This window comes from Myiozetetes cayanensis, unplaced genomic scaffold, assembly GCF_022539395.1.
Source record: "Myiozetetes cayanensis isolate MyiCay16 unplaced genomic scaffold, myiCay2020 scf24, whole genome shotgun sequence".
Lineage (NCBI taxonomy): Eukaryota > Metazoa > Chordata > Aves > Passeriformes > Tyrannidae > Myiozetetes > Myiozetetes cayanensis.
This window is the reverse complement of record NW_026087456.1, coordinates 8,811,303-8,830,299: the sequence shown is the minus strand read 5'-3', so window position 1 is coordinate 8,830,299 and position 18,997 is coordinate 8,811,303. Positions and strand designations below refer to the sequence as shown.

The following is an 18,997-nucleotide window of genomic DNA, read 5'->3' as shown; positions in this document are numbered from 1 at the left end:
CTCCTCTTAAACTAATTGCTATTGCTGGTAGTAATCTGTGGGGCATATCTTAAATTCATTAGCAGACCACCACATTATGTGGTTCCAGTTATTAAACAGTCAGAAAGACCCCAAAAGAAAAAATCAGGAATGACGTCTACGGCTCAAGCAAAATAAACAGCTGGCACCTTCTTATCCTAAAAATGAAAATATGATGAGGAATAGGGTTAGCAGGGCTGAGTCAGTGAGCTCACAGTCAGCTCACTGAGCCTCTGGGGGTGAGTTTCTCTGAGGCTCCCCATGTTCTTCCCAGGTTTATCTGAAGGCCTCCATCATGGTCAAGGACTGCACCACAGCCAGCGCCGTCGTGTTCCTGATTGACCGGTTCCTGTACTGGATCGACGCCTCCAGCAAACTCCTGCGGATCGCCAAGGGCCTGCACCGGCTGCATCCCACCGCTCCCATCAGCCCGCAGGTGCTCATCCGCCAGGCTCGCCTCGCCGTCAACTCAGGTGCCGCTCCTCTTCCTCAAGTGGGAAGCTCCAATTAGGAGCTACTTGACTCTGGAGAAGACACTTCATCCCTCGCTGGGATCACATTGTCACGGCCCCCGGTGCCATCTTTCCGAGCGCACTTCCCGCTCCCGGCCCCCTTGAGCCCTCCCAGCTCCTCTCACTAGCACAAAGGGGCCGGTATAAAGGGTTTCAGAGCCAAAAGCAGGAGAGAAAATTGTGAAAGGGTGTGGAAAATACTAATTGGAGCTTTTGTTCCTTAACAAATCTTCCCTGCTGGTTTCAAACAGGGGTATCTGAATTGCTGTACTCCTGACCAAGGGCCTTGAAAAAAAGGAAATTGGAACCCTGGCATTTTCTCTGCACCGTCCCAGCTGCTTTTTATTTTTCAGTGGGACCACTTGACTATGCAAACAAGGCAGCTTGCAACCCCTCCAGGATGAAAAAATAAAATTCCATCATTCCTATAACATGGACAACACCTGAAGGATTTTTAACACATCTTCCCGTGGCTATGCTTTCTGGGGTGGGATATCAGACCAAAATGGGTTTCCAAAACCCACGCTTTCTTGGGACAGAATCCTGCTGAAGGGAGCAGGCTAGACTACTTTCTTCTGGGAGGGAAATAAGAACTCTTCCAGGAATGTATAATGTGTAAAATTAAACTTATATATATGTAATTCCATCTTACTGCACGACCACATATTACAGATTATAGGGCATGTGCATTTCTGACTGTTGACAGCAGCAAATCTATGTGCTGGTGATATCTCCTGGATATTCATCTTTCACTTCATGTCAAATGATACATTTTTATATTGATTTCCTGTCCTTTTTTTCTTTAATTTTCAATCAGGTAAACTTTTAAAAGCTGAATATATCCTAAGCAGCCTGATTAATGACAATGGAGCAACAGGTACGTATGGATTTCTTTTCCAGTTTCACACTTGCTATTTTGATGGGATTTTTCATCCTAATTTTAACAGTTACACAAACTCCAAATACAGCCAGACCAGCCCCACTGATGACTCCTTATGTCACACTTCTCTTTCCTTCACCACTCTTTGCTAAAATGTGGAAACACAACTTTGCTTTGAAACTTTCCTATTTCATCCTTGTGTATCTTCAGGCAGGTGGGAAAATATTCTGGGTGGGGAAGCTTAAAAGTGTGGACCCATTTCAAGCAATTGACTGATCTGAAAACTAAGACAACTCTGTCCCCTCAAAAATGCAGATTGTTGGAGTAATGCTCCTCCTTCAAATTCTCACTGATCTTACAGGTTAAATTAATACTTTATTCTATACTTTTTATTTTCCTTTCTGCCCAGTGACTGCAATGCTGGTCCTGTGGCTTGTCTCGGATCTGGAGGGGTGTGTAGTATTTCTACTAGTGAGAATTCTTTATTTTGGCAGGCATACATCATTACTGTTTAGTTCTGGTTTTGAGACAAGCTATTTTAGGGGTTTATATCTGTTCTCCATTTCCTTAAGCCTTCAGGGTTTATTTAGCCAATATGTTCAGGTTTCCCTACAACTCGGAAAATTTAGGAAGCCTGTTTTGGGGGTTTTTTTCCTCTGAAACCCAGATTCTCATACAAGAAGGGCCTCCACGCAAAAAAAAGGGAGAATCCTGGCAATTTGCTGGGATTTAGGTTACCCTTGGAGGTTTAGAGTGACAGCAACATTTTCCACTCTCTGCTGACTTTTCCCACTTTTCCTGCAGGTACCTGGCGATACGCTGAGGAAAGCGATCGGATTCTCGTTCAGGCAGTGTGCCTGCAAATCAGGGGGCAGATCCTGCAAAAGCTTGGTAAGGCTCCTTGCTATAAACATCCACTCGAGGTTTTCCCCCTTTTTTTTTCCTCTAAAATGTTACATTGGACATTATGTCAGAGTTCTGGCTCGTGTTGAACCCCTCCTGTCCATAAAACAGCACAATGGGCTTCTGTATTCAGGGTTTGACACTTGAGGGAACAGTGTTAATTTTATGCTTTTGGTTTGAAACACCAAAGTCTTCCATGACTGTTGAGCTGAAGCCTCCTGTGAGGATAAAATGGTATGGTTTTATCCTGTGGACATCCTTCACTGCCATCTGCTCAGTGACTGTTTTCTGGTTGATTTCAGGGATGTGGTATGAGGCAGCGGAGTTGATCTGGGCTTCGCTCGTGGGATACTTCAAACTTCCTCAGCCAGATAAGAAGGTAGTGTTTCCTTTCCACTCTTGCCAATCCAATAATCATTCCAGAGTAGCTTTTGTTTGCTGCAGCCAAGTCCCTCAGCAATAGTGTCTCAATTACACACCTCAGCCAGGGTTAACAGGCAGCACAAAGTCTGTATTCCGCGTTGTTTCCGCATGCATGCACGGACCTACTGACACCTTTTTTCCTGCAGGGGCATGGAAGTAATAGTTCTCATTAAGCAGAATCACCCAAAGTGCACCATCAACCAGAGTGTCACAGGTGCCTTCAGCAAGGACAGACTAATCCCAGAATGCAACCACAGATTTTAGTTTTTTATTAGGACTACTTTTTTTTTTTTGTCCTAGCTTTCCTAGTGTCCAAGCTAGGTTTATTTTCTGAGCTGCTCTACACTATCTATGGTAGGTGCTGGATTTCCCTGGCACTACAGGAGCTGAACACCTCACAACAGCCACTGTGTCTGTCTTTAGCACCTTTGAGAGGCTTTTCAGCACTAATCTTCCCACTGGAGATGAAGCAACAGTTGCACCCATGTGTCCATAGCTAAACAGGAATGTGAACCTAAGCCTGGCAGGTCCCGGGGTGAGGCTTGAAGAGGTTTTGTAATTGGACCCCAGCACAAGATATCCCACAAACCCAGACCTCGTCACCTCTCCTCTGCCGTGCCTTAAAGCTTGACCTCAAGCTCAGAACATTTCTATTCAGTTCTCCATTTCAGTGGCAGCAAAGTTCTGCAGTGAATTTTTGTGGAAAGCTCACAGTTACTTCCTGGCGTTCTGAGCTATTTATCTGGGCAGACCCTTAGGTGGCATCAGATCTTCCAGATGACACTTTCTGCAAGTTGAAATTAATAAAACCTTACCAAGATGACATCTCCAAATTTCTTAGAAATGCTTCTCTTTGGATCTTTGAACCTCTGGATCTTGTTAGCTTGCTTTGTTGTATTTTTTTTTCCTGGTATGTTCTACACACAGAACCTACTTTATTCAGAGCAATAAAATTCAAAATACAAGGGAAAACCCACTCTGATAGTTTTCCATTTCTCTTTCAGGGAATTGCCACTTCCTTGGGTTTTATGGCAGACATCTTTGCTTCCATGAATGAGCAGGATTATGCACGTTTTAAAACCGGTGCTGACACTGACCTGGTGAGACTTGGTTTGGGATTTGTGTGTTTAGATCCTTCAGATGGTCTGTGTGTTGTCCCAAATTCACCCACACTTTGTTCTCCCTCCAGTTCCTCTTCTGGGCTGAGAGGGCTGAAGAAACTTCCATTGTTCCCAGTGAAAAAGTTAATTGGCACCTAGATGGTAAAAAGAAAACATTGAGAGTGTTTTATATAGTGTGTATGTCTGTGATGTATAGAATATTTATAGGGTCAAAAAGTGACATGCTGATGGCAAACCTGAGCAGAAATGCTCCTGAGGAAACAGACCTGGCTGTTGCTTAAGATGTGATGTCCCTGCTTATCAGGTCCCATCTCCTGGGAAATAAAGCCTTTGGTAGGAGGTTTTCCCTCATGTTTTCCTTTCCTTTCACTAGAGCTTCCTCCAGGAGTCCAGCCATCGCTTGTTATCCGCTGCTGAGGCCTGCAAGCTGGCAGCAGCCTACAGCCAGTACACCCCCCTGTTTGTCCTCACGGCCGTGGTAAGTGTTCATCTTCACTCTGCAGGTGCGATTTGTGTAGGGCAAGAGCCCTGGCTGTTAAATTTGCCTCCAGTCCAGCTTTCAAACACTGAGTCACACGGGGTATCGTGTCTGTGTTGTGGGTGTGATTGGTTATATGTGGTATGGGTTGCTCTGAACTCCAGCCAGGGTGGAAGGCTGTCCACAGAGTGAGGATGGGCTTTCAAGCCCTGGGAATGCTGCTTCTCCTACAACTACAGCTGTATTTCAAAGGAAAACCAGGGAGATTATTCTCTCCAGGAAACAAAGCAGCAGAGAGTTAAAGCCAATATTCGCTTCAAATTGTGTAAGGGAAAGAAACATGGGTTTAATTCCTTCATTCTTTCCTCCCCTCCCAGAACATCCGTGGGACGTGTTTGCTGGCCTACAGTCACTCCAAGGACTGTCCCCCAGAAAAGAGAGAGTTCTACTTGTCTGAAGCCAAAGAATCCTTTGAGATTGGGCTCCTCACCAAGAATGACCAGAGTCCCATCACCAGCAAGCAGGAGCTCCACAGTTTTATTAAAGCTGCCTTCTGCCTCGCCGCTGTGCACCGGTGGCTCCATGGGGAGAGTGAGGAGCTCCGTGAGGTGGGGCAGCTGTGCAGGGAAGCCTTGGAAAAACTGCATTCCTACAGCACTTCATTCCCAGAAGAGGAGGAGAAAGGAACGCTTGCCAAAGAGATCATGTCCCTGATCACATCCGTGAAGAAGCGCCTGCGAGTGGAAAGCTTCCCCAATTCCGATGCCAGGTCTTACGTCCCAGACAGTTATAAAGGCACAGTGGAAAAGCCTGCCCTGCGAGGGGAAACCAGCTTTGAGGAAATCCTTGCCAGGCACTCCCAGCATCACCTGTCGGTGTGCCAAGTGTTTGAGAACACTTGCAGGGCTCGTAAAACCACGCTGGGAGAGGTCCACGTGGGACCTTGTATCACAACCTTAAGGACAGAGACCAAAACCACAGACACTGTGTGTACTACTGAGGAAATAGGGCAGGAGGGGAGGGGTGCTGCAAAAATCCTGAGCTTACCAACAGCAGGAAGCAGCTCAGAGAGACTTGGTGGCTGGAGGAATCAAGACATTCGTTCTGGGGTGATGAAAATTTCCTTGGAAGAAGAGACTGAGCCTTTAGGAATGGAAATAAGTGATGAAAATGGTGGTTTCAGCATAAGGCAAAACAGGAGTCAAAGCACAACTTCAGAGAGCTCTTGGTGCAAGCTGTCAAAATCCAGTTACTCTTCCAGTTGGGAGGAGCTAAACTGCAACAGCAGCAGAGAGTCCCCCAGGGAAAGGCAGCAGCAGCAGAAGGGCTCGGCAGAGGAGCAGTGCTGCACCACAGAATCTGATGAAAACAGTCAAGCCATGTCCTTGTGCCCGTTGCCTCCCAGAGCCTGGAATCCTGCTCCTCGGGAGCCTCTCCGCAGCTGTGAGGGATCTCCTCAGACTTTCTTGGAGGGAGGCGCACCTGGAGCTTGGATGAGGGTGGAGAAGGAGTCTCTTTGTGGAGACGAACTGCGGGAGGGAAGGTACCGTGGAAAGAGATCTCCACAAAAGAAAGCAAAGGACCTGAGTGATGCGTTTCCTTCCCTCTCCACCTCTAACTCCATTCCTACCGAGTTGGAGGAGGAGGAGAAGTCCTCCTCTCGTGCAGAGCTGGGCTGCAGGACCAAGGACAGCGGCAGGGAGGGAGGCGGTGGCCACTTTAAGTGGGTGCACCCAGGAGAACCCGCAGGAAGCACAGAGGATCCATCGTGTGAGCCACAACCTCCCCAAAACGGGGGTAATTCTGTGCTATCAATGAGCACTGAGCCCAAAACAGGCAGCAGTTCATCTGTGTGTGACTGGATGAGGAAATCTGCCATGGTGGGGGACAGATCCCGCCAAGTGCCTCAGGTTGACACCCAAGCAGAAACGATTGATGACACAGAATTTGATTTCCTCAGTGTTGGAGACTTAGTAAACAATTATCCCACGGCACCTGCTCCAAAGCATCAATCAGCTCCCAGTGTGCCAACAGCTTTGCCCTCACAGGCCAAGATATCCGTAAGCAAGCACTTTGACTGTGCCACTACGGAAGGAGATGAGGAAGAGTCTCAGGACATGGTGAGCAGCAAGAGACAATCCAGTTCATCTCTGAGTTCATGGGTCAAATCAGCACTGATTTCGAGTTCCCCTGAAGGTCTGTTTCTGACCCCAAGGGGAAGTGGTTTTACTCTCACACCTGGGAGAACAAAGGAAGAAATCCTGGATGCTCGATTTCTGAGGGATGATGATTACAAGCAGCTTCTGGCGGGGGTGGAACATAATTGGCTTGTCCAGAGACTGATGCCTACTGGGATTTTTAGGACCAAAGAGCTTCGTAAAGCATACTGTAAGTTCCCACACAGCAACTGAGGTACCTCCTCAGGAAACAGGCTTGACTCAGGCCTTTTAACGCAATATTTTAGTCAGTATTTATTAGGATTTAATTTTTTCTTGCCTTCCACCCCATTACTCAAGTCTTGTCGCCCATTTAGATTCCAGAAGCAAAAAAAAAACAAACAACCAAACCTGTGGTGTTTTCTTTTTGTAGCTGCTCTCCTTTTAAAATACTCCAAGAAATCCGGCCTGTGGACAGGCCAAGAGACTGCCGTGTTCATCGGGGACTACCTGAAAGTGGCGAAGGAAGGCAAGCAGAGAAGTGCCTTCTGGATACACTTCCTGCACCAAGAGGAAACCCTGGGAAGGTATGAGCCGAACAGATTTCCGAAACAAAATGTTTATCAATGCTGCTTCTGTGTAAATATGAATAAAAGCTGTGAGATTTTCTGAAGCAGGAGTGTTTTATGGGTCTCCCAAATGTCTTGGGCATTTTAGCAACCTTTCCCATCACTCTGTGTAACTCTGCTTTTTAATTTCTGGGAAGGAAAAGCTACACTGTTATCTTCTAACATCTAATTGCAGAGTAAATTCTTATCATTAGTTAGAAACATCATTGTTAGAAGTAGCCTATAAGTTATTATGGGTTGAGAGCAGTATTTCAATACCTCTGAGCTGGCTCTCCCTTCAGAGTCAAGAACAGTTGAGTTTAAACACTCTGGGGTCATGAAACCCCCATCCCAGGATTTGATGGATAATTTTTCCCCTGTATGAGATACAAAAGAAAAAAACCACCCAAATTTAATGGCCATTTTAAATGTATCACCCACAGCAGAATTTGCTTCTAAAGAGCCAAGCTCAGCTTTGCAGTGACGTTCTGTATCACAGCATACAGGATAGGCACTTCTCCAAACACTTCTCCCTCTGCTTAGGTATGTTGGGAAGGAATATAAAGAAGAAAAAGGGCTCCTCCATCACTTCAGTGACGTGGAGCGACAAATGACTGCCCAGTACTATGTGACAGAGTTCAACAAGAGGCTGTATGAGCAAAAGGTCCCTACCCAAATCTTTTATATCCCATCTTCAGTACTCCTGGTAAGAACTGTCTTCTAAGCAATTCCAAGGAACTGGTGGGAGGGGTGCCTCGAGTCAATTTTGATTTTAAACCAACAGCAGCGAGACTGTCTCATTTCAGATCCTGGAAGACAGAACTATAAAAGGGTGTGTGAGTGTGGAGCCCTACATGCTCGGGGAGTTTGTGAAGCTGTCCAACAACACCAAGGTAGTCAAGAATGAGTACAAAGCCACAGAGTACGGTCTGGCTTACGGCCACTTCTCCTACGAGTTCTCCAAGGGGAAAGACGTCGTCGTTGACCTGCAGGGTGTGTATTACAGTGAACCTCATGCCTTTCAGGCTCAAGCTTTAGCCCCCAGCTGTCTTTTCCTTAAATATTCAGTAAGTGCCTCTTAGGGTTCAGCTTTGCTGACACGGGTGGAAACTGGGAATCACTGAGGTGACGCTCACAGAGCTGTGAGTCCTGAATACAGTAATACAAAGCCTGCGATGTTTGATACCAAAATGTATCATTTCTTCCCCAGGCTGGGTGACAGGAAATGGGAAGGGCCTCATCTACCTCACAGACCCCCAGATTCATTCTCTGAATAGCAAAGATGTCTCCCGCTCCAACTTTGGGAAGAAAGGAATTTATTACTTCTTTAATGACCAGCACGTGGAGTGCAACGAGATCTGTCGCAGCCTGTCTTTGACAAGGCCCTCGGTGGAGCTGCTGGCATAGACTCTCACAGGTCAGTCACACCAAGAGCTGGACACTGTTTTAACCTACACATCTTTAGGAGCAGGGATGTCTGCCAGCAGCAAAAAGCTGCCTTCATTTTCCACTCTCCTCTTCCCCCTCCCCAAAACCCTGATGTCCCTTTGCCCCCGAGCGCAAAGGCTGGGGGAGGTTTTCCTGATGAGAAGGGGAACACAGCATCAAACTTCCACAGAAAAGATGGGTCCCCAACAGACTCGGCTTTAACAAAACCACCCTCTTTTGTTTCTGCAACCAGTGGAGATTTTTAGGCTTTTGTCCCCATGTTTTAGCAGTGCTATTGTTTTCTAGGAGATGTTTGTGCCGAGTTGTTTGGAAAGATGCCTTATCCCTGCACCAACCGATTAGAACTAGGTGTAAAGAGGGAGAAGCACGAGAAGGAAAAGAAAAAAAAAATTAAATCTCTTTATTATGGTGCATAAACCTTCAGTCTTGGGGAGCTGCGCAGCTGCACGGGGAGAAAAATGCATTCAAAAATATAATGCCAGTGTGAATAATCCTTTCTCGGGCGCTGCTCGCAGACTGCTCCAGCTTTGTCAGGTGAACTTGAACCGGGCCGTCAGATTTGTGGCCGTTCCCATTGCACACTGTCTGTCACCCCGGGGCATTCACCATCTTGCCTGTTGTTAAGAGCCGGCGAACAATCCATCATTGAGCCGGGCAGGCGCTGGCTCACACAGCAGTGAAATCGGCATGTGACGGTACACTCGGCCCCAGTGTCTCGCAGATTAAAGTGATACATGAAAACTCACGTGTTACTGGGAAGATTAAGCCCGTTATCTTGTTGCGCAGCCAATAAAGGCCGGCCTTGTCCGCAGCAGTGGGGAAATGCTGGCTTTAACCAAGTGACAAACATAGCTCCGCGCTCCGGCCAGCGAGCGCCCGGCTCCGAGGGGCAAACAAAGCTAGTTAGCAAGATCCCGGGAATTAATGGGCGGCGGAGATGCCGTGTTAAAGCCTCTCTGCAGAGGCTTTCCCTGCTCTATAGAGACAATTAAAACCAAAACAAAACCTCCCGGACAATCTCTGCAGAACAAAGTGTCCTAACACGCTGCCGGCAGCCGGCCCCGCTGGGTCTGCTCCAACAGCACACGCAGCCTCGGGAGCCCTGACAAGCCGTGCCTTTTCCAGTTTCTTCCTGGTCAAAGGGAGAAGAAGGGAAAGTCGTTTTGATGTGCTCCCGAACAAATCCATCTGCGTGAAATTTCAGTATCTTGCTTTTTTCCTGGTATCTGCTTTTAGCAGCTGATTTCTCATGTTGGTGTTAGGAGACTTTTTGCCATCTCAGCCAAAGTTATAGCTATTCCCAGATTAAAGTACTGAGGATCAGCCTGTCCACTTCCCTGTTAAAATATACATGGAATCATATTCTACTTGTCTCACTCTTTACAGGCTTGGGCACAATTTCAGAGGTATCAGGCACTCTGTCTTCACCTGGGGCTTGGATACTGGAAATCATGGATTAATGGGCCCCAAAACCTCATTACCTGAAGAACTTGGACACACATGTGTCTCCAAGCACACAGAACTTAAATTATTGTTTTATATTTGTGGTGTAAATAAGGGAATATTGGGGAAATAAACAGTTGACTCTGGTGATGGAGAATTTAATATTTTGGTTAAAAGTTTCATCTTAGAGCTACTGACCAAAAAAAATTGCTGTTTTGTTATTTTCTCTGGTTTCAGAATAAAGGAATTTGAACTAACTTAGGGAATACCTTTGTTTGTTTGGTTGGTTTTTTTTTGTGTTTGTTTTGATTTTTGTTTGTTTTTGGTTTGTTTTTAATTAGAAATTTTAGTTAGAAATTGAATGGTTTGTATTAAGTAACTTCTACCAAGGTGTTTTTGGGGCTTGGTAAATTATAACACGCTCCAGATTCCAACCTAAGTGCTTGGTATGACCATTGAGGGCCAGTCTCTGCACTATGAGTGGAACTGTGTCATGCTGGGACAGTGAAATATTAACTGTAGGGACGTCGAGTTTGAGGAAACGTGGAATATTTCCTCCTCTCAGCTAAATTCACAGACTTGAATTTACACCCTGTATAAGTGCTGCAGTAAGTCATGCACAGAACTGTCCTGCTCTTACCAGGGTGGGGACACACTTTCCTGTCCTTCAGGGGAAGGGATTTGCTTAAAAGTTTGTCCCACTTGCCTTTCTGCAGGTATCCATGTGAAAGGCAGAGTCTCGCTGGCTGTGTGCTCACGCAGGAAAGTTTAGTAAGCCTGATGCCGAGGGAACAAGCGGAGGCTGCAAACCTCAGGTAGATTGATTTTCTCAGTCCTTTGCCAGTAACTAGTGACTCTGTGGAGCACTTTGGGGGATTTCTCTTAGCAAAGCTGGAGAGGAAAGGGAGCCCCTCAGTTATCCCAACAATACAGTGCTGAGCCAGGCTTGCCTCCCTGTGAGTCTCAGCATCCCGGGCCATTACGGCCGGCGGAGAGCGGGCGTGAGGTGACCCCTCCAGCTGTGAGGCAGCCCCTGCACGCGAGGCAGCACGTCCCTGCTGCCATAAACCCGGCATCAGCTGCCCCTGGAGCCCAGCTGCTGGATTTAGGCACCGTTCCTTCACCAGACACAGCTATTCACGGGGGCTGAGGGCAAAGCCTCACGCCAGCAAGCGCAGAATCGTAGCCCACACTGCCCCATCCCTTCTGCTTGGAGAGACACGGCAGCACCAACCTCCTCGGCATCTCCTTCCCACTAACCAGAGTGGGAATATTTGCAGCAAAGTGAAAAAAAAAAAACACCTCGATAACTGCTGCTGTCACCTGCTGCCCTGAGGGAAGTCCCCGCTACGGCACCCGGGTGTCCTCCCTGGCCCTGCAGGGAAACTGGCAGCAGCGTGCAGCTCTCACCCCTCTCCTGGGAGCGACACACGCCACCCTCCTTTCTTCCACTTGGATGAAATCATCTCCCCTGTCCCTTGGCAGAGCGGGAGCAGATGGGGCTGTTGGCCTCCGCAGCCTCCCGCTGCCCCAGCTCGTGTGAGTCTGTGATGCCTCCAGCCCCCCCAGCCTGCCCACTGTGCCCCTCCAAACAGAACTTAATCCTGTTCTCTAATCCCAAACTTCCCTGCCAAGCCGTTTTTAAGGCAGAGTGTATCTTCCATCCGAAGATACCAAGTTATTAATAATTTGGTTAGTGCTGGATGCTGCTAAGAGAAGCAGAGCACCCACAGCACCAAGGAGGAACACAGATCCCGTAGAGGCAGGTCCAGCATCCTTCTTCCCCCTGCATTTGGGGGGGGGTGTGTGGGTGGCACAGTCAGCACCCAGGGGCGCAGGGTGAGGGCAGGATCCCCCCCCAGCAGGCAGCAGGTGCCTTTCCTCCCTCAGTAACAGCCGAGGGAAGCCCAAACTGCCGTGCTGGCTACCGGAGCTGCCGTCCCCTCTGAGCAGGACATCACGTTAATAGAGGTTGATTTGCAAACGGCGTCGCCCCCCCACCCAGTGCCCCCCTTTGCCTGACTCCCGCTTTTCTGCTCAATGGCACAGATGCTGCTTTGTGCTGCCCAGGACCAGGCAGCTATTAGCAGCAAATCCAGCGAGGGAAATTAATGAAGGCGACTACTAATAAAAGACAGCTCAGGACAGCCCGACCAACTTGCTCCGAGCGGTAATTAACTTTTTTTAAAACTCATGAAGGTAAATATGCCATCAGCTTTGGGCCGGGCTCTCTGCTTTTTAATAAAAGGAGGAGGAGGGGAGGCGAGGGAAAGGGGGTGGCTGCGTGTCACAGCCACCCCAGCACCATCCCTATTCCCTCGTGGCTGCTGCAAAGTGACCCTCCGAGGATTTCTTTTCTGTCCAAACAATTTCTAAAGGCTTTATTTTAAATCTGAGCACCGCCAGAGTTCTACCTCTCCTTAATCTGAGTTCTGTACGAGAGGTCACGGGGGTGAGCAGGATGCCAGTATTTTGCTGGACCTGCACAGCTGTTGCAGCATCATAGGAAAAAGGCAGGATATTCTAATATCCTGATATTGTAATATCCTGATACCCTAATATCCTGATATCCTTACATTGTCAGAGCAAAAGAGTGTCTTAGACCATAAAACACAAGATTTAGCCCTGTAGTAAGACAAGAACCTACCCCAGGTTACAACAAAATTCCCTCTGGAATTTCTGTTTCTGCCAGAGGATTGACTGTATAAGAGATAATTGAGACTTTTTTGCCTGTGGGGAATGGGAATTGGGGCCGCATGGGCCAAATCCACATGTAATCCGGGGCAAGGGTGAAGCCCAACCTGAGGCAACTGAGTAAGGCTTGAGGAAAACTGGGTTTAGGATCTGCCAGCCGCATGAGGGCTGTGTTGGGAACACTCTTTAATGATGGCACTATGTGGAAAGATTGATGCCTGACATGAAAGCGAGCGTGGCAGCCCTTGGGGTGCGGCTGGGACTGCTTTGGCTCCTCGGCACTATTCTTATGCTGTAAACCCCCTCGGGGGCTTTCGTGCTGCCCCTCCAGCTCTGACAGTGTGGAGGAGCTTTTATGCCAAAATACAATACACAGAAGGATCATAAACACATGTTCTGGGGCAAGGGGCTGCCATGGAAACCACCCCCAGGTTCGTCTCGTCATCCAAGGAGGTGCTGTTCCGTCTTGTGTCTCCTGGGCCGCTTCCAGGTTGGCTGCAATTGGCTCTGGGGACTGGCCGTCACCTCCAAAAATCAGTCTTCTGAGAGAAATGGGGGAATATGAGAAAAAAGAAGGAAAGAGAGGAATACACTCAAGTTAAGAGGGAAGAAAGAGGGAAATAAATGCTTTTGGCGTCATTCAAATGAAAAACTGGGATGAGGGTGACTGTGTTAGGTGGCAAATCCAGCCTTTCTGGCTCAGCCTTTGCCAACACAGCCCAGTCTCCCCCTCCCTGCCTTGTCCCCCGTGGACCTGTCTCTTCCAGGGGCATCTCCAGCCGAGGCCAGCCTGCCACAGGGAGCAGGGAAAGTTTGGCTGGCATGCCTCCCACCCCAAATCCCTGACCAAAGCCCCCCCTCCATCCTTCAACATGATGTGTGCTTTTTCCCACGGTGGTTCCCATCGCCACAGCCCTGGCAGGATGGGGATGCTCCTGTCTGTACCTGGGATGGAGGAAAATTCCTGCAGGATGACACACCTGGCAAGAAGCAGCATCCCTCCCCAAGGACAGCAGGAGGGAGCATCCCGGTGCTGAGCTACCCAGGATGTCCCTCCTGCTCCTGCATGGCTTCACCATCTGAGACAGAAGTGCATCCCATCCCTCCTGGCCTTTTGAAGAGCCGAAGGCACCTACTCCAGCGCCTCTTAAAAGTGGGAGAGAAACTGGGAAAGACAATGAGACCCGACCAGAAAAGACGGAGAGGGCGAGCGAGGCGCACTCAGCTTCTTTTTGGCATTCCTGGAGTTTAATCATTAAAAGGGGTCTTTAAAAGAGAGTGAGAGTGAAAAACCCGCTCCCAATGGGCTGCCCCACACACCGCCAGCACCGTCAAAGGCTCCCTCTTGTTTTGTTCCTCCTGGCCCGTGGCAGATTTGGGGGGACACAGCTTCATCTTGCTGGCCACATCAAAGCAGTGATTATGCAAATGATCCCACTTTTTTTTTTTTTTTTTTTTTTTTAGGGAATTATTTATCACACAATAACCCCCCTGCCAGGGGGGGAAACAATAGATCAGGCTAGATAGCGCTGCTCGCCTGAGGCTGCGGGGCTGGGGGACCCCCGCGTGGTTTATTGGCCTAACCTAATTTCACTAATTCTCTTTTCACACATTTTGGGCTTTTTTTTCTCTTCCCCCCCGCCTTTGCGGACGTCGCTCCAAGGGCCGGGTTTCACGCTCCCAGGATCCGGAGGGCACCGGGCGGGATTCACGTGCTGAGCACTTTATTTAATTAATACATTCAGGCGCCTCTGCTGGTTTTTAATGATTTCCAGGTGTTTGTACCCAGAAGTCCCAAAGTGCTCCCGGGCGCACGGGGATGATGATTGAAGGGCCTGGGCAGCCTCCAGCATCCCCCTCCATGGTGACATCCCTGGCCCTGTGCTGTGCACACTAAACCGAACCCCCTGGAACTGCAAGTGCCTTGGGATTCATCCGTCCCTCAGAGAGGCACAGAAAGGGAATTCTTCCTCCTTTTTAGCCCACGCATTTTTTCTTCAGTAACATTTATTTCCTGTGGCCTTCTTGGTGAAATCCTTCAGCCTGAAGAAGCATGCTAACTGTTTATCCATCCATCCATCCATCCATCCATCCATCCATCCATCCATCCATCCATCCATCCCGCGTTTGCTGTCAGCATCTTCAGTACCAAGAGGCAAAGGTAAATGATCAGTAAACTTCCACTGAACTTATATATATATATTTATGTATATAAATATATGTATATATACATATATAATGTGTTTTTCTGCAGTTTGGTGAAGAAGCTGTTGCCTGTGGACCTGCTGTAAGTGGCATCAGCTCCCATCAGACCCTGGTTTCACCGGAGACAAGGACAGGCCCAACCCCTGTAAATCCCGGTCGCTGTCACATAAAGCAGAAAAAGCAGCAGCCCCAAAGGTACGAAAATTAGAGCTTTTTATTTATATTTTATCACAAGGACAATCCCTTTGCTCTTCAGCTGTAAATACATACTAGAATAAACTCTGTAAATTATACAAAAAAATACATATTTTCCATGAAATCTGTCTTTATAATAAATAAATGTGAACACGTGTGTGGCTGATCGCTGTAATGTTCCGTGTCTGTTGAGGTTTTCAGTCTGTTGATTTATTTTTAATCTCCTGAAAGAAGGGGGGAGTTCCTCGTCCCCTAAAGGTCGAAATAAATAATGTATGAGGAGATCCTTCCCCATTCCCCCCTCCCGATTTTTTTTCCCTTTTGATAGAGAGTTCAGCCTAAATTTCCACGCTTGCATTCAGCCCTCACAAAGCCTACAAATTATACAATGACTTCTAACCTGGACCCCTAACAAAACAATTTACTTTTTTTTTTTTTTTCTCGCTTTCCAACCCCCCCCCTCCCGCCTATAAATCATAAGGGACAGATGGCAAAGAGGGGGAGCGGGGAAGGGGGGGGGGCGACACACAAAAGCCCCGCGGTGACAGATCTGGGAAAACTGGACAAAGTGCACATCGGAGAGAAAGACAGAGAGAGAGAGAAGAGAGAGAGACGGAAAGTTTGGTTTGGCAGGTGCCGTTCCCATCGCCCGCCCTGCCCTGGGAATGGGGCAGATGCCGCCGCCGCCGCCCCCCCGGGGGGAGCCCCGGGAGCGCCGGGGCGGGCTAGAGGCAGTGGCGGGGCAGCGGCGGCGCCGGGGCAAAGCGGCCCGGCCAGTGCTCGGGGTCCGAGGCGGAGCCGGCGGGGCTGGCGGGCGATAAAGTGCAGGCGTACGGGGAGGCGGAGGGCGCGGGGCTGGCGGCGCCGCCACTCCAGGAGGAGGCGGGTGACGGGCTGCCCTCGGCGGGGACCCCCGCGCCCGCCGCCCCGTCGGGGCCGAGCCGCGCCGCCCCGGCCAGCCGCAGGGTCTCGGTGAGCGCCCAGATGTAGTTGTGGGCGAAGCGCAGCGTCTCGATCTTGGTGAGCTTGGCGTCCTCGGGGAAGGTGGGCAGCACGTCGCGCAGGGCGTCCAGCGCCGCGTTCAGGTTGTGCATGCGGTTGCGCTCCCGGTTGTTGGCCTTGAGCCGCCGGCTCCGCTTGATGCGCTGCGCCGTCTCCGCCGTGCGCGCCGCCCGCGGGGCGCCCCGGGACCGCCCCGGTCGCCGCTTCCCCTCCGCCCGCCGCAGCCCGCGGCCGCCCGCCGCCTCCACGGGGCGCGCCGGCGGGGCGGTGCGGGGCTCCTCCTCCTCCTCCTCTTCTTCCTCCTCCTCCTCCTCCTCGGCGCTGGAAGGCAGCGAGGGCGAGGGGGCGGGCGAGCCCAGCCCCAGCAGCAGCAGCTCGTCCTCGGCGGGCGGCGCCAGGACCTCCGCCTTCACCAGCATCCTGCGGGGCCGCGCCGGGCAAGCACCGGGGGGAAGCGCCGGGCAGCACCGGCGGCTTGACGGTTCGCCGGTTTGACGGAGCGGGGCGGCAGTCGCGGGGGGCCGAAGCGCGGGGGATCGGAGCGGTGGGGGGAGCCGGCGTGGGGGCGCGTCGCTGGCACGCGCCCCGGGGGCGGCGGGCGCGTCTGGGCGGGCGGCGGCGGGAGCGGCGCCCGGGGCCCGTCGGGGCTGCGTGTCTGGCACACGACCCTCCTTAACACCCCTTATATACCCCGCGGGGAACAATCAAACCTACCCCGAGGTCCGTCCGTCCCCCGTCCCCCCCACACCTCGCCCCGCCCGCGACTCTTGTCGGGGGCGCCGCCGCTGCCCCCCTCGCCCGTTCTCCCCCCGTGTCCCCTCCCGTCGGGGCCCCATTGGCGCCTCGCGCTCGGCTGGAGCGTGCCGCTAATTTATTAATGAATGGGGGGGACGGCGCGGGGGAGAAGCGGGGGGGCCGCGAGGCGCAGCCGGCCAATCCCCGCGCCACGCGCGCGCCCGGGGCCCCGCTCCCTTTGCGGCCGCTTCATTCTGCGGACCCGGCGGCGCCCGGGCAAAGGGATGCAGGGGACGGCGCGGGGGAGCTCCCCTTGGCCCCCCTGTTCCTCTCAGGGGGAGATTTCGCCTTCTGGGGGACACGCCGGTGCTGTGGTAAAGGTGCACGGTTCATACACGGCTTGCTGCGGGGATAGATGGTGTGGGGCTCCCCCGGGATGCGGCTGCTCGGTGCTGTCAAATAACGGTTTGCGTTGGAAGGGACCTGGAAAGAGCATCTCGTTCCAACCCCCTGCCGTGGGCAGAGACACCTTACACTAGACCAGGTTGCCCCAAGCTCCGTCCAGCCTGGCCTTAAACACTTCCAGGGATGGGGCAGCCACAGCTTCTCTGGGCGACCTCTGCCAGGACCTCCCCACCCTCTTTCTAATATCCCGTCTAACTCTGCCCTCTGTCAGTGTGAAGCCGTCCCCCCTTGTCACTCCATGCCCTTATCAAAGAAGTGATGGTGAGGACATACAAAACAAAAACCCCAGCACACTCTCTTCCTGTGTGGAAACACCAGTTCTGAGGCACTTTGAGGGATTGGGGCTTTGGAACAGGATTTTATTTGCAGCTGGTAGAAAAACCTAAAACAGGTGAGAGAGCCAAAATTGCCACAAACATCTCACTGAGCACACCAGGAACTTGCACGCAAATGAGTCCCTTGCTCTCGCTGCCCACTGAGTTGGTGGCCCTTGTGTCACTCCCTGCGGGAGCGATGGCAGCCAGGCGGCTGCCTCAATTAGAGCATCTCTGTGACTCCGTGAGACATTTTAATGCTCCCCTCGCCTCCTTGTGAAAAGCAGGAGACGCACAGGTCCCCTCGGCATCCCAGGAGAGTGGCACAAAAGGACTTTCTTTTTTTTTTTTTCAGCAGCTTAAAGCTCAAAGCAGAGTCACCTGTGACAGGGCCAACCTGTCCCTCTGTTACCACCCCTGTCCTGAGATTTCTGTCCTTCCATTGCCGATGGAAAGTGATGGGGAGGTGAGGCAGAGGTGGTGCTGGGCATGCATAACCCATTGTGGTGCCTTCTGGGGGTTCAGCCCAGTTCTTGCTGCCAGCCTTGGCGATGCAGCACTTCTCTCCTCAGGACTGAGCACAAGGTGAGTGAGTCCTCACAATGCTGCAGAGGCGCTTGTGTGGTCTGTGGACAGAGTGAGGGCCGAGCTGCTCGGCTGAGACTGGTGGGGAGAGGGGGCGGTGGGGGAAGAGCAAGTGGGATCAGGAGCGGGAATGCTGCTGCCACTGCTGCCCACTGCCTGAACTGTCCTCCAAGGGTCAAACTGTTCAACTTCAGCCCCTTTGCCAGACTCAATCCTACTTTAGGGGAACAAAAGCCCAAAGTAGGCGATGATCAAGAAATGGGAGCACAATGATTTAAGCTTATCACACAGCCCAGAAATAAAGGACGCTGAGCTCATGTGGGGGAGAGGGGGAGACCTTCAGAAAGGCTTTGTTTGCTGTAAGAAGATTGAACTCTGAGGCGACCCGATAGCCCTAAAAGTTTAGGGTCTGTGTTGCTGAGAGACCTTTGGGCACAGCCCATCCACACGTCGACCTCACAAGTTGAGAGCCGGCGTTAATGGCCGGCCTGCCCCAGGTGAATGGGGGCGTGACATCCCAGAGAAAGAGGGGACAAAGCTGCGGGGACAGGGTGGGCTGACCCCTCCCAGCTCTGCCTCCCTCACACCCACCCGGTCTGAGGTGTCCTAAGGGTTTGGGGTACCAGGGCTGCCCACACCAGGCTACCCAGCACCCAGAAACCCTGCAAGTGGGATGGTTCTGCTCTTAAATGGGGGGGATGGAATACATCCAAATCCAGTAGGGTATCAGAATGCTCTACAGAGGGGAGAAATGGAAAATGCTGCAGTGTGTGTCCCCTATGCCCCGATCCAGGTCCTTCCCAAACCCTCT

At 51.0% G+C, this 18,997-nt stretch overlaps 2 protein-coding genes across 3 annotated transcripts in view; one reads left to right on the top strand and one right to left on the bottom strand.

Moving 5' to 3' along the window:
- The window catches only part of ALPK1 (alpha kinase 1), a 34,629-nt gene extending 24,381 nt beyond the window's left edge, over positions 1-10,248 (top strand). For both annotated transcript variants that reach the window (XM_050320675.1, XM_050320676.1), the window contains 12 exons: positions 293-491; positions 1,348-1,407; positions 2,215-2,301; positions 2,616-2,692; positions 3,741-3,836; positions 4,231-4,335; positions 4,713-6,723; positions 6,925-7,078; positions 7,643-7,805; positions 7,906-8,092; positions 8,310-8,516; positions 9,935-10,248. In XM_050320675.1, coding sequence (XP_050176632.1) covers positions 293-491; positions 1,348-1,407; positions 2,215-2,301; positions 2,616-2,692; positions 3,741-3,836; positions 4,231-4,335; positions 4,713-6,723; positions 6,925-7,078; positions 7,643-7,805; positions 7,906-8,092; positions 8,310-8,506 — 3,336 coding nt within the window. In that variant the 3' untranslated portion in view covers positions 8,507-8,516; positions 9,935-10,248. The remainder of the gene's footprint in view (positions 1-292; positions 492-1,347; positions 1,408-2,214; positions 2,302-2,615; positions 2,693-3,740; positions 3,837-4,230; positions 4,336-4,712; positions 6,724-6,924; positions 7,079-7,642; positions 7,806-7,905; positions 8,093-8,309; positions 8,517-9,934) is intronic.
- Positions 10,249-15,810: 5,562 nt separating this feature from the next.
- On the bottom strand, positions 15,811-16,506 carry NEUROG2 (neurogenin 2). The gene has a single exon (XM_050320577.1). The coding sequence runs from the start codon at positions 16,504-16,506 to the stop codon at positions 15,811-15,813; it is 696 nt and encodes a 231-aa protein (XP_050176534.1).
- Between the last annotated feature and the right edge of the window lie 2,491 nt (positions 16,507-18,997).

Bases quoted from the DNA above. Each gene is read 5' to 3' on its own strand.
- NEUROG2 (XM_050320577.1), bottom strand. From the start codon at position 16,506: ATGCTGGTGAAGGCGGAGGTCCTGGCGCCGCCCGCCGAGGACGAGCTG.